General features: G+C 44.9%; 1 protein-coding gene across 11 annotated transcripts in view; it reads left to right on the top strand.

Annotated features, from left to right (window-relative positions):
• Window positions 1-14,911, top strand: part of UROC1 (urocanate hydratase 1) — a 102,894-nt gene that overhangs the window by 55,629 nt on the left and 32,354 nt on the right. For all 11 annotated transcript variants that reach the window (XR_005601246.1, XR_005601244.1, XR_005601245.1 and 8 more), the window contains 7 exons: window positions 1,144-1,272; window positions 3,711-3,772; window positions 5,169-5,235; window positions 6,569-6,712; window positions 13,051-13,139; window positions 13,859-13,921; window positions 14,496-14,675. Coding sequence is in view for 8 of the 11 variants with exons in the window: in XM_039547106.1 (XP_039403040.1) it covers window positions 1,144-1,272; window positions 3,711-3,772; window positions 5,169-5,235; window positions 6,569-6,712; window positions 13,051-13,139; window positions 13,859-13,921; window positions 14,496-14,675 (734 nt within the window). In the remaining 3 variants the exon portion in view is untranslated. The remainder of the gene's footprint in view (window positions 1-1,143; window positions 1,273-3,710; window positions 3,773-5,168; window positions 5,236-6,568; window positions 6,713-13,050; window positions 13,140-13,858; window positions 13,922-14,495; window positions 14,676-14,911) is intronic.

Genomic DNA, 14,911 nt, shown 5'->3' with positions numbered 1-14,911 from the left:
TAGAGTAGCAATCAGATGAATGGTTGGGTTGTAATGGGGACACTTTGTTCTCTGTGTTCATGTCATGAAATCAGAGTGCTTTTTTTTTTTGGCTTTTTTCCGCCATTGCAAAATTTATCCTGAAAATGCTGGTATCATCCACACAGCCCCTTTCTTTCTTCCAAGTAGATTACTAAAGAAAAATCCATTTCTGGTACCAAATTTCCCTTACTTTAGCTCCACCAGCCTCAACACTTAAAATTGTGACCTGGGCTATTCTTTTCAGCTGAAAAGGCCAGGATGGGTCTTGCTTTAGAAGTCATTGCTTGCTAATCAGCCAGAAGGATGGTGGTTGTACATGAAATATAACAAGATGTGATTGTTTTGTGCATTTTCAGTCCATAACCACATCTTGAAAATTCACTGGAAATAATATGACCTTTCTGTTGGAAAATAATGGATTTGAGTTAACTCTGCAGCCAGTTTATAGACTAAGGGACAAATTCTGCTCTCTAGTGTAATTCCAGAGTAATTTTGCAGATGATGTTGGGAATGTTGTTTTACTTCTGAATGTATCAAGGACTGTATTTTCCTTTACCAACATGATGAAAAGAGGTGGTTTTTGTTTAGGATGAAAACTTCTTTCGCCTTCTAGTGCCAGTTGTAATCCATATTTATTTCAAAGGTGAGAAGCCATAGGAGACCTTGAAATCTTGAGATCAATGAGATTTGTGTGTGTTTTTATAACTGTTATATTAAAGAGAAATTTTTAGCATTTGGCCTTGGGAAGATTTTCAGAAAAGTGCCAGAACCAAATGGCTCACTTCAGGTTAAAATTAGGACAATTCCAAAAATGATGCATTAAGTGCTAGCAAGTCATTTCTGAGTTTTGTACTGGAGAAAAATACTATTTTTTTTGCTATTCTTTCTGGAGCTCATTCAGAATGTTCTCACTAGTCATTTATGTATTTGGTGTAGAGCATTGTCCTTCTAATAGACTTTATTAAAAGCAAGAATTAGCAAAAGCTCTGGTTGGTTTTTTATATATAAATACACTATGTTATTCACACAGATGTTCTTATACTAGAAATTAAGAGCTCTATGAAGACAGATCATTGCAAGATGGAAACAGATTCACTAGTTTTCCTTTGCTTTAATTTTCAGTTCTGGTTGGTGATGTACTATTTGTCTGAGATGACCGAAGAGCAAACTTTAGTGATGTACAGTGGTCATCCTTTGGGCCTCTTCCCCAGCCCTTGGTATGCACCTCGACTAATCATCACCAATGGCATGGTGGGTATTATCCTCTCATTCTGTTCTCTCATCTTAGGCTGTTTTTAAATTTATTCCTTATTAGATTACCATTACATGAATAAAAGAAAACACATAAGGCCAAATTCTGCCCTCATTTATTCCAGTGCAACCCTCTCTAGGTCAGTGAGGTTGCACTGGTATAATTAAGGGCAGAATTCTGCCCTCATCAGATGGCCATGTTTTTCTGTCAGAGTCAGCCTAGGGCAGATTTGAACGAGTGACCTAGAGGTGAAAGTTTCTGTGTTCCATTGTCAGTCTTCTAAGCCATTCAGTGCCCATCTCTTGTGGACGGGTAATTGCCTTCTGTAAGATTTGAAAGCAGGTAAGCTGCATGACAGATTAGAATATATGGAGCCAAAGCCCACTTGCCTTACCCTTGGGATTAGTCCCATTGATGTTCATTGATTTACTACTGGCATGAGCAAGATTAGCTGAATTTGGCCTATGCCCTGGTCTACACTACGGGGTTAGGTCGAATTTAGCCACGTTCGATTGATTTAAAAATGAATGTGTCCACACAACCAACCCCGTTCCGTCAACCTAAAGGGCTCTTAAAATCAACTTCTGTTCTTCCCTGACAAGGGGAGTAGCGCTAAAATCGACCTTGCTGGGTTGAATTTGGGGTAGTGTGGACACAAATCTACGGTATTGGCCTCCGGGAGCTATCCCAGAGTGCTCCATTGGGACCGCTCTGGACAGCACTTTGAACTCTGATGCACTAGCCAGGTACACAGGAAAAGCCCCAGGAACTTTTGAATTTCATTTCCTGTTTGATCAGTGTGACGAACTCAACAGCACAGGTGACCATGCAGTCCCCCCAGAATCGTAGACCATAGAATGTTTCTATGCTCCCCCATCATCTCCATCCCTGAGGTTATCACAGATTAGAGGGCAAAAAAACCACACTCGCGATGACTTGTTTTCCCAGCTCATGCAGTCCACCCGCACTGATAGGGCACAGCTTAATGCATGGAGGCATTCAGTGGAAGAGGCCAGGAAAGAATTAAATGAGTGCAAAGAGCGGAGGCAGGACGTGATGCTGAGGCTAATGGGGGAACAAACGGACATGATGAAGCATCTGTTGGGGGAGCAAACGGACATGATGAAGCATCTGTTGGAGCTGCAGGAAAGCCAGCAAGAACACAGACCCCCGCTGCATCCACTGTATAACCGCCTACCCTTCTCCCCATGTTCCATAGCCTCCTCACCCAGATGCCCAAGAACGTGGGGCGGGGGAGGCTCCGGGCACCCAGCTACCCCACTCCAGAGGATGGCCAAAGCAACTGAAGACTGTCATTCAAACAGTTTGATTTTTAGTGTGGCTACAATAAACAAGGTGGCCTTGTCCTTCCCTCCTCCCCCACCCCACCTGGGCTACCTTGTCCGTTATCTCATTTTTTTTAAGTAATAAAGAAAGAATGCATAGTTTCAAAACAATAGTTACTTTATTTTCAAGTGGGGAGGGTGGTTGGCTTACAGGGAATTAAAATCAACAGAGGGGGTGGGTTTGCATCAAGGAGAAACACACACAACTGTCACACTGAAGCCTGGCCAATCATCAAACTAGTTTTCAAAGCCTCACAGGTCTCCTTGCTGTGCTCTTCTAATCACCCTGGTGTCTGGCTGCTCAAAATCGGACACCAGACAATTTGCCTCAACCTCCCACCCCGCCATAAATGTCTCCCCCTTACTCTCGCAGATATTAGGGCGCACACAGCAAGCAGCAATAACAATGGGAATGTTGGTTGCGCTGAGATCTGACCAACAGTGCCAGCGAGCTTTTAAACATTGAAAGGCACATTCTACCTATCCTGCGCTTGCTCAGCCTATAGTTGAACTGCTCCTTATTACTGTCCAGGTTTCAGGAGCCATGGGAGCAAGGGGTAGGCTAGGATAGGTGCGACTGCCTGGTGCTGCCAGCTGGGAGTGCAGCCTGAGGCAGAAGCCTCCAGTTCGCAATAGCAGTAGTGATGATGAGCTGAGCAGGCTCCCTGCTTGCTTGCCATGCCATGGCATCTGCACAGGTGACGCAAGAAAAAAGGCGCAAAACGATTGTTTGCTGTTGCTTTCATAGAGGGAGGGGCAACTGATGACATGTACCCTAAACCACCCATGACAATGTTTTTTCCCCATCAGGCACTGGGAGCTTAACTCAGAATTCCAATGGGCAGCAAAGACTGCGGGAACTGTGGGATAGCTACCCACAGTGCACTGCTCTGTAAGTCGATGCTAGCCACAGTAGTGAGGACACACTCTGCTGACTTAATGCACTTAGTGTGGACGTACGCAATCGACTGTATAAAATTGATTTCTAAAAATCAACTTCTATAAAATCGACCTAATTTCGTAGTGTAGACATACCCCTATATGGAATAGAACCATTGCTATGTTCCAAAGCTTTATTTTTTTCTTTTTAGGTTATTTCCAACTATTCCTCCAGAGATGAATATGAGAAAATGTTTGCAATGGGAGTTACAATGTAAGATATGCTTTATTATTACTCCTGTTTCAAAGGTTTAAGTCTTATATTAACTAAACCTGAGTCAGGTACCAGTTACCTTTTGATTAACATTTCTAATGTAGATGGACTTTAACTGTGTTCCATAACTAAGGTAAGATCCTGATTCAGCACAGCACTTAAACACATGCTTAATTTTAAGCACAAGTGATCCCATCTGTGCTCAGCAAACAATTTAAGCACATTGGGACTTAAAGTTAAACACATGTATAAGGACTCAGCTGAATCAAGGTCTAAAGCTTCGGTCATGACCAAGACATGATATTTTTGTTATTTTGGAAATAAATAATTGGATTACATTTTATTTTTTCATTGCTCATCCAGTTTGTGGATCAGAGGGATTGTTCACTCAATTATACAAGACTTTGCATGTCATGGTGAGAATTAACAGTTAGAGTGCTGTGAAAGTCATGGGGAAGTAGGGGCACGCAAATAAGGAGCAGAGATAAAGGGGGTTAATATAGAGGATGGACATGGAGGCTAGCATTCTCAAGGGGACCTATGAGAGTTAGGAATCTCGGGTAAAATTTTCAAAAGCACTTACGTGATGTAAGTGCTAAGTTGCACTGAAAGTCAAGTCACATCCACACTGCTAAACCAAAGCAACTCTCTGCAGCGAGTCTCAAAGCCCAAGTCAGCTGACTAAGGATTGCAGGGCTTGTGCTGCAAGGCTAGACATAGCCATGTAGATGTTCCTGCTCGGATTAGAGCGCGGGCTCTGAGACCCTCTCCCCTCACCTGGTTTCAGAGAGTAGGCTCCAGCCCAAGTGGGAATGTCTACACTGCTCTTTTTTAGCTCCACAACACAAACCCAGCAGCCCAAGCTCTGCGTCTCACTGCAGTGAGGTTTTTTTTGTTTTGTTTTTTTGCAGTGTAGATGTATCCTAAATCACTTAGGTGCTTTTGAAAATTTTATCCTCAGTTTTCATTGACTTTCAATGGGGATCCAGCACCTACATCACTTCATCCCCATTGGGAGTCCCAGCCAGAGTGCTTAGCCCACATAAAGCCATGTTTCCACTTTACTTGTTTGTGCTGCAGCTGTGCACTCCCAAAGCTCCTTCTATACCCCTATTTGACCTTATTACAGTAAATAACCAGCTTTGGGCTTTTGAGGTGACACTGCCATTGAAGTTCAGCACATGGAAGAATGGCGAGATATTGACACGGTTTCCTCTTTTTGATGGTGGTGGACAATCACTTACTCATAATGCAGACAGGATCTGGTTACATTGTAAACGTGATAATACCAGGTTTTCTAACAACAGATAACATAGCCACAGAAAATGCAGTTTTAATTTTAACCTTATTCTGAATTGAATAAAATGGACATCATTGTGCTCACTTCAATTGATAGGTATGGACAGATGACGGCAGGGAGCTATTGCTACATTGGACCACAGGGAATTGTCCATGGAACTGTGGTAAGAGATTTGGGGAGGGCTCTGTACATTGTCTGCGAGAGTTGGCTGCCTGCCGGTGGGTGCTGAGCTGACCATTGTTATCAGGATGCTCCTGACTACTAAAGGAAACTAGTTTTGCCACCTCATTAAGAGAACTGTAGCTCCTCCCCAAACTCTTCAAATCAGAGATGGAATCATGATCCAGATCCATAATTTGACAGTGTCTGGATCCAAGGTTTTAATTTGGGCCCGTCTCTAGTTACAACAGGTGAACTGGCTGAACATGTATTGTCCTAGTACCTGCTCCATTGAATGTAACATGTTCTTGGTCCCACATTTTATTTAGTACTGAAATACTGTATTTTGTGTCTGCCAGATTCTTCCTGCATAGTGTCTCAAAATCCTGTCCAAAGACTTGTTTGGACAGATTCTGTAACCCATGAGTATATCCACAGAGTCTTTTGGATTGAAAGGGACCTTTCATTAATATGTATTCCATTCCCTGGCCTCATGGCGGGATTGATTCTGGCACCCCTAAACCATCCACAAGACTTGGATGTCTTTTGAATATGTTCAGGATCAGGAATGATGATTCTACAACCTTTCTCGGCAGCTTCTTCTATTCTTTAACCATTCAAATAGTTTCTACCCATATTGAATGTAAATTATCCCTTAAACCAGTTCCATTGTGTTTCAAACATTACATTCTTGCAAAAGGCTGGGAAGAGCACTTGACCCTCCTAAAAACACTAGTACCTTAGAGCAGGGGTAGCCAACCTGAGCCTGAGAAGGAGCCAGAATTTACCAATGTACATTGCCAAAGAGCCACAGTAATACGTTATTAGCCCCCCATCAGCTTCCCTGCCCTGCCTCCCACCCACCAGCAGTCCTGCCGATCAGCACCTCCCCGTCTCTCCTTGCACCTTCTGATCAGCTGTTTCATGGCGTGCAGGAGGTTCGGGGTGGGAGGAGTGAGGGCACGGCAGGCTCAGGGGAGAGGGTGGGAAGGGGTGGAGTGCGGGGAGGGCCTGTGGCAGAGCCAGGAGTTGAGCAGTGAGCACCTCCCGGCACATTGGAAAGTTGGCGCCTGTAGCTCCAGCCCCGGAGTCGGTGCCTATACACGGAGCCGCATATTAACTTCTGAAGAGCCGCATGTGGCTCCGGAGCCACAGGTTGGCCACCCCTGCCTTAGAGTATCTTAACCAATTCTACTTGTGAACAAATGTAGGCTTGACACAGTATCTAATCAATGCAAAAGTACAATAGAGAAACAAACGTGTTAAATATTGTTAAATTTTAGGGATTTTAGGGAAAGGAGTTATGAATAATTGCTTTGTTGTGTACCGTGTGTTAGCTAACAGTGCTGAATGCCGGTCGTCGCTACTTGGGCATGGAGGACCTGGCTGGGAGGGTGTTTGTCACCTCTGGTCTTGGAGGGATGAGTGGTGCTCAAGCTAAAGCTGCAGTCATTGCTGGATGTGTGGGGATCATTGCTGAGGTAAGACCAAATCCCTCCCTTAAGCAACAAGGCCCATCACAGGGCATTTATTGATCAGCTAAAGACCGCTGGGGCAGCACGTGTCTCAAGCATTTATCCCAGCAAGTCCTGATCTCATTATAGTGACCAGAGATGAAAGGTCAATACAATTTCTCTTTCCAATGTTCCATTTTGGTACACACAGCTTTGGGCTGCTTCATTCTGCGCTTCTGCATTTGGACTTTGAACACCCTGATCCTGCACTGAAGTCCATTGTCTCAGTCCCCGGATGCACTTTCCCAAACGCTGTATGGAGTGGGCAGCCAGGGGCTGGTCTCCCCGCTCCCTCCACCCCCCACCACTCCCAGCATAACTTAGAGCAGCCTCAGAGCTGTTCTAAATTATACCAATTTGTGAAGGACTCCTAGAGGCAAGTATTTTGTCTGGGGAATTGCCAGAGTGCCATATCCTCTTCCACCACACCACACCACTGATGTGCAGCCTCAGCTGGGGGGAGGCGGAATTTATCAGTTGGCTCAATGGGAGTATTGCCGGAGCAAAGACTGCCAGAATGGCTCATCTATTTGATCCCCTAGAGGAAAGTTGTCTAACAACTGCCTCCTAGATTTTTAAAAAAGGAGGGCAAGTAGCAACACAGCTTCTTCTCTTACTCCCACCTAGAGTAAGATCAATTTTTAATGATATTTTGCTAATATTAGCTAGCTTTTATCTGTAAGTTAAAGACCACTAATGCATTAGCAATCCGCACACTGGATGTTATGAGCCCATCGGGTTTATAAAACGATGGATAAGCAGCGCATCTAAAAGCCAAACACTAGAATTCTAATGTTGATAAATGTAAGTATCCATAAGACTGAAATAAAATCCACCCTGATTTGAAATATAAATAAAGACAAACATTAAAGTCTCTTAGCGCCTGCATTTTTTTGGTTGTTTTTATGTTCTGATGCTCCTTATAATGATTCTGGTTTTCTAAAGTTTTCTTTGGTTTCTAACCAGAATTGATCAGAGTAATTCTCTATACTCCAAAATGTAATAAACATAGATCAGGCATAGACTGGGAATAATGGGGCTGTTTCATTATATAATCATTTATTCTTTAGCAAAAGAATAAAAATACAATTCTGCTCCACTGAATGGAGCTTAAAGATCAATTTACCTCCCTTCTAATTTTTTAACAAACTTTTCAACTCTATAGAACCTCATCTTGCCCTTCTTACTTGGACGGAAATATCACATTTCACAGTTTATACTAAAGTTACATTTATAAACTATTTCAGAAGAGTTAACAAATGATGAATTGAGATTATAAGTATGTTACAGACATGAATAGTAGAGATAGCTGTAAGCACATCAGTAGAAGGTCATGGGTTCAAGTCTCATTCAATCTGACACTGAAAAGGCACCTCCAGTTCACCCATCTGCAAAATGGGTTCCCAATTAATTGGATGTGATGCTGGCTACATCACTCCTTTTTGTACCGTTGGCTGCTAAACTACTGTGCCTTAACTGTGCCAGCCTGATGAGGCATTGGCTCAGGGGGAGGGTGGATGGGTGGTTTTTGACATCAGTAGAAGGAGTTATAGATGTTTAAAAGCAAGAAACCTACCGAACTATGGCAGGGTTTCTCAACACAAAAGTGGGTCACGTTGCAGCTCCTGTCCCATAGGTCTGGCTGGGTTCGCCTCCCTGCTCCAGGCAGTGCAACCTCTGGGATCTCAGTGCCGCTCAAATTTGGCCCAGCTGTCATGATGACAGGAGTTCAGATAGGCCAAATGTGAGTGAGTGGCACTGCAACCCCATGAGCCAGGTCACAACTCCACTCACACAAATTTGGTCCAGTCAGGGAGCGGGGCCAAACCTGAGCAGCACTGAAACCCTGGAGGTTGCAATGCCCAGAGCCGAGAGCCAAGCCCAGCCAGCCCCACAGCACAGGAGCTGCCAGAGCTGCCACTGTGGGTTGAGTGCCGGGTAGGATTGCCAGGTAATGCCTGGTCAAAAAGGGACCCGAGCAGCTCTGGTCAGCACAGCTGAATGGGCTGTTAAAAGTCTGGTTGGCGGCCCAGCGGGGCTAAGGTAGGCTCCCTGCCTGCCATAGCTCTGCATGGCTCCTGGAATCAGTGGCATGTCCCCTAGCTGGTACCTAAACGTAGAAGCAGGCAGGGAGCTCCACATGCTGTCACCACCCCAAGTGCCATCTTTGCAGCTCCCATTGGCCAGGAACTGCGGCCAATGGGAGCTGCGGTGGCGGCATCTGCAGACAGGGCAGTGCGCAGAGCCACCTGGCCGCACCTCCACGTAGGAGCTGGAGGCGGGAATGCCACTGCTTCCGAGAGCTACTTAAGGTTAGCGCTGCTGGGAGCCTGCACCGTGACCCCCTCCTGCGCCCCACCCCCCTGCCACAGCCCTGACCCCCCTCCTGCCCTCCAAATCCCTCATCCCCAGCCCTACCCCAGAGCCCTCACCCCTCAGCTAAAGCCCTCCCCCCCTGCACCCAAGCCCTAGCCCTGATCCCACTCCCACCCTCCAAACCCCTGTCCCTGCCTGGAGCACCCTCCTGCACCCCAAACCCATCCCAGAGTCTGTACCCCCAGCTGGAGCCCTTACCCCCCCACACATCCCAACCCTCTGCCCCAGCCCAGATCCCCCGCCCACACTCCAAACCCTGCAGCACCAGCCCAGAGCCCCCTCCTGTACCCCAAATCCCTCATCTCCAGCCCCTCACCAGAGCCCTCACCCCAACTCTGTTCCAGCCTGGAGCCCCCTTCCATACTCCAAACCCCTCAGCTCCACCCCCACAGCCCAGAGCCTCTTCCTGCACCCTGAACTCCTCATTTCTGGCCCCACCCCAGAGCCCGCACCCCCAGCCAGAGCCCTCATCCCCTCCCGAACCCAACCCCCCTTAGCCAGTTTGGTGAAAATGAGCGAATAAGTGAGGGTGGGGAGAGTGAGTGACAGAGGGGGAGGGGTGGAGTGACTGAGAGGTGGGGCCTCGTAGGAGGGGCAGGGCAGGGGGCGGAGCAAGGGTGTTTGGTTTTGTATGAGTAGAAAGTTGGCAACCCTAGTGCTGGGCAGGACCCAACACCCTGGGGAAGCAGGACCCAACAAAAACCACCCCAGGGCATCCACTTCCAGACTATTTACTGGGTTGCAACTCATCATACATATATCCTTAATATAAAGTGTACCTGAGATACTGTTGATACTGATGAGACTTTTGCTTAAGTGAAGACTACAAGATCAAGGCCAGGGCTTACCAATACCGAACATTTATAAAGGAGGGTTTTAAAAAGCTGATTGTTCACAATAGTGATAACATCAGACTGGGGTTAAGTGCCATATAATGCCCTCCCATTGGTAAGACCACAGTAGGACTGAACCTGTGCCCCAGACTCCAGCAGCAAGATTTTAAGTCATCTGATGGGGACGAGTTTGGGCCAACTCAAAGGGGAAAAGGAACATAGCCAGTGTCATGACCCACAGGCCTCAAACCCAGGTCCACAGTGTGAGCCATGCATCAACCCTCTACGTAGCAGCCTGCTGACAACTGCTGGACCCATGAAGCCCAACCCCAGTTTGAGGTTCCACCTCTGACATCCTATTGATGGAGTCCCAAAGCAGCTGATTGGCCTGCTGGCTCTACTTAAGCTAGCAACAGGAACAGGAAGCTGGCTGAATAACTGGGATCCACCCTGCTCTGTACTGTGTACCTTGTGGCTCCTGCTTCTGCTCCCTTGGCTCATTACCTCTGACTCGTGGTTCTGATCTCCAGTGTGTCTCCTGCCTCTGACCCCCTCGATTCCTGACCTGGCCTGACTCTGGTTACCAACTCTTGGTTCTGATCTCCAGTGTGTCTCCTGCCTCTGACCCCCTCGATTCCTGACCTGGCCTGACTCTGGTTACCAACTCTTGGTTCTGATCTCCAATGTGTCTCCTGCTTCTGATCTCCTGGTATCCTGACCAAAACGACTCCTGACTGTGGACTTTGGCTCTGATCATTAGATCTGGCTGCCTGTGATCCAGCCTTGACAGCCAGTAAAACTGGTGGATCAGCTGGGAAGTCCATATAGAACTATGCAGAGCCTGGCCTATCATTTCAGTGGGCATTCTCTTCTGCACCAATCTCTGGGTCGCCTGTAGCATAACTTCCTTTGCAGTCTTGTGGCCACTGGCTCTAGTTCCATGCCTGCACCCCTACCCAACTCTCTGAGAGCTGTTGGAGGGGAATTACTGCTGGTTCTGTCTCATGTTTTAAGGTCCGATTCCCTGACAGCTATTCGTATGCTAGCAAAATTGTTGCAAACCCTGCATAGGTATGTTGGAATAAAAACGAAAGCTGTTTTAAATATATATATTTCATAGCTTCACTTTGGGGCATAAACTACCTGCTGGGGCCTCTTTAACCTATTATGCAGGGTTATAGGGTTAGAGAAGAGAATCCCTAGCGTAACTCCACTAGTCCCACTGGAGGTACACGAGGTATGATGTGAGCCCATGTGGTTGATGTCATTTTAAAAACTGTTTACTTGCTGATCAAAGAGATTTTCTAGAATATGATGAAAAGGAAGTTAATTTATTTGGGCATGTTGGTGGGGTCTATGAAATGAGATCCAAGATCCTATCAAGATAGGTCAGAAATACAGTATATAGGATACTATAACACAGAGGATTTAGATAGTCCAATCAGTGCAGCACTCAGACTTTTAGAATTGTAGTAGCAGAACCCATTTATTTGTCATGTACCATTCTGCATTCTTTTCTCCATCACTGTTGTTTTGCCTGGTACTAAAACAGCATACAAAGAGAAGCAGTCTCCTCTATGTAACTGACTTCTTAGTGTGCTGCTCCACGGGTGTTGCCCCAAACCAGGGGTTTTTAATGATATGCCTAATCAGTGGCATGGGAATTGATGGAATATTTCACACACTGAAATAACTGGGCAAGAGGAGGCTTTCCATCAGCTTTGATGGGCATTATATATTTTGGGCTCAATCTAACGTTTTTAGTTTACATATAAATGGCTTGGTGGCTGAAAATGGTGAAAAGAAAATGCTGGGGGTGGGCTGTGGGAATGTGTGGCAGTTTAAATGTTTGTTATAAAATTGTGTGTGTGTACATGCACACCAGCCTGGCTGCTTTAATCAGTTGCTGTGGTGCAGCAGAAAATTGGCTTGCATGAGTTTTGCAGCCTGTATTGTGTCTGGAACTCATCATAACTCATATAAGAAACCTTAGAGATGCATGTGTTTGCCTATTAATCTTTAAATATGGAGTCACTGCCAAAGCCTCCATAGTATGTCTCTCGATTTGTGTATGTCTCTGTCTCGCGCACACAGACACAGAAACACACCAAAACTAATAGTGGCGCAGGGTTCAAATTTGGGATTCATCTTATCTGGACCCTCAAAGTTCAGAACGACAAGGGCATTGGATACTTGGGTCCCGTTTTGACCCATTTTTTAAATAGAAGTGACAGTTGGCTGGAAAAAGGAAAATATTTTTTGCTCATTTTGTTTCCTTTTTAGCTGAGATTTTTGAAAATTTCCAAACGGCTCAAGAGAAGACCAAATCCAGTGATGGTTTTGGTTCAGCAAAACCTCCCTTAGTCAGTGTTGGAGCTGGTGAAAAAATTGCCATCACTGTGTTTTCAACAGAAAATGGCTTTTTGATTAAACGGACATTTTAAATGACAAATTGCAAGTTTTGCAGAAAATATTTGGGTTTTCATTGAAAATCTGAAAATGGAAACATTTTTTGTTTTCAGTTTTTCAGTTAAAACATGAACAATTCCAAGAGAAATTAAAAAATTGTTATTAAATTTTTTTGTGGGGAAAATATTATTTCCTAACTAGCTCTCACTAGGAGTTTGTTTTTCCGAAACCAGATCGGTCCCAGTGCTTAATTTGTGCTGGGCCCTGGCACCTCTGGGCTTGGCAGTTCATAGCCCCAACACCTCTGGGCTTGCCGTGTCGTTTATGAAAGTAAAAAAATTGCTTGAGCCCTGACACCTCTCTCATTACTAATTAAGCAGTGATCTGGCTCCCATTTTATTAAAACCACAAAGTCTGGGGTTGGGAGGTGGTTGGAGAAAAGATTCAGCTCTTGTTTCATTCCTGGGTTGAAACAACAGAAACCAGAACTGATGGAATATTAGAAGCGAGAGATAAAAAACAACGATTAGATCACCCAGCCCATCACCTTGAAGCCAATGCAGAAGTGTTGTGTTATGTACATTTGTTAGTGTTTCATCCAGGATCGTTTTAAAGTTAAAGAGGGAATGGAGAAGTTCTTCGGTAGGTGAGATGACAGTCCTGAAATAAATATGCAATTTATCTTAGGTTGATGAAGCTGCACTTTTGAAACGTTACAGGCAAGGTTGGCTGATGGAAATCACTGATAGCCTGGACCACTGCATTGCTCGGCTCAGGTATGGCTCATGAAGTGCTCTGTTTGTCCCTATATGCTAAATCCTGCTCAAGGGCTGAAGTAACCGCAGCAGCTCTTGCAATCCTCCACATGGGTGTGCGGGGGAAGGATTATAGGACATCTCTCCTCATATCACCTCTGCTATTAAATGAGGTAAATGAGAAGAGAATCAGGCCCATGTTTTAGAAATTCAACTCATGAATTCCCTGTCTTGTTATTACTCCATAGCTCCCTTACAGAATCTGGTGTGAAAAGGATGAGCTAGGTGAAAGTATCACATCTCCATATTGGGGATGTGGATTTAAAGAATATTGTTGAGGTTTTTAAGTGAAAGGAATGGTGCTTGTCTGGCACCTTAACCTGTTCAGTATTAACAGCACACTCAGAGCTCTGTTTGCTCTGAAACTCTTTCAGACAGAAAGTCTGTCTGAATAAGAACACTGGCTCTTCAGTGCATTGTCCAGTTCCTGGTACAGTGTATAATCTTGTATTGCTTATGCACCTAGAACTCCCAGTCTACTCAAGGAATCCCCTGCAGCATAGGGATCCTCTTGCAGGTTTAGGCTGATAGTGTTCATAACCTGTCTTGCTGTTGGAATCCACATATACTTTTCTCTGCTCTTTTGCGTGACTGCTTTGGTTGTTTCTGTGTAGTTTGTAAACTGCGACTATCCAGATGATGAATTTTCTTCATCCATTTCCATTTTTACTCTATTATAGAGATGCAAGAGAGAATAAAATTTCCCTCAGTTTGGGCTACCATGGGAATGTGGTAGATCTGTGGTAAGTACACTTTTCTGTGTTAGTTAGCCTGGAACAATGTCCAAGCTTGTAGATAAAGGGAATTATCCTTCAAACCAACCATTGAAGCTGCATCTTGACTCTTGGAGGTAAAGCTGGTGTCCAAATTGGGGAATTACATTTTGCCGACCAAAGTACCCCTTTTAGGCACAAATGGATAGCTTTGGCTTTGGAAAGAAAGAACAAAGGTAACAAAACACAGAGTGGTGTCCTAATAAAATAATTTGTTGGTAATCAGAAACTAGAGAATAGTGTCTTAATGAAAGACAATCCCTTGGTAATCAGAATATTGAGAATAGAAAATTTGCTGCTTTTGTGGCATGATCCAAAGCCCATTGAAATCAATGACAAGCATTATTTATACTTATATCGGGCATCCACAAACAGACGTTGCCAATCCAGGATATCCTTGTAATATTATAAAAAAATCTTTAGGGATGTTCCTGAGAACTCCTAATTGGCGCTGTTGATGCTCACAAGGAATATAACTATGAGGTGATGTTTGTAATGGCAGCCACCAGACAAGCAGTCTATATATTATCTTTCCTATCCATAGGGAGAGGCTTGTCTATGAACTTGATACAACAGGAGAACAGCTAGTTGATCTTGGATCTGACCAAACCTCCTGTCACAATCCGTTCAGTGGAGGGTACTACCCCGTGCAGCTCAGCTTTGAGGAGGCAAACCAGCTCATGTCTACCAATCCAGGGAGGTTCCGTACCCTTGTGCAAGAAAGGTAAACAATTACGGATTCATAGATTCCAAGGCTAGAAGGGGCCACCCACTGTGATCATCTCGTCTGACCTCCTGCATAACACAGGCCATAGAACTTCCCCAACATAATTTCGAGAGCAGATCTGTTAGAAAAACATCCAACCTTGATTATGCAGGTTTGGTGGCTACCGTTTCTAGGCTCAGTGTTTATTTTGCTTCTCCAGTGACCAGATTCTTTTCTTCCCCATAATAAGGTTC

Source organism: Mauremys reevesii, linkage group 7 (genome assembly GCF_016161935.1).
Source record: "Mauremys reevesii isolate NIE-2019 linkage group 7, ASM1616193v1, whole genome shotgun sequence".
In the NCBI taxonomy this organism is placed as follows: domain Eukaryota; kingdom Metazoa; phylum Chordata; order Testudines; family Geoemydidae; genus Mauremys; species Mauremys reevesii.
This window is presented reverse-complemented; position numbering and strand designations above follow the sequence as displayed.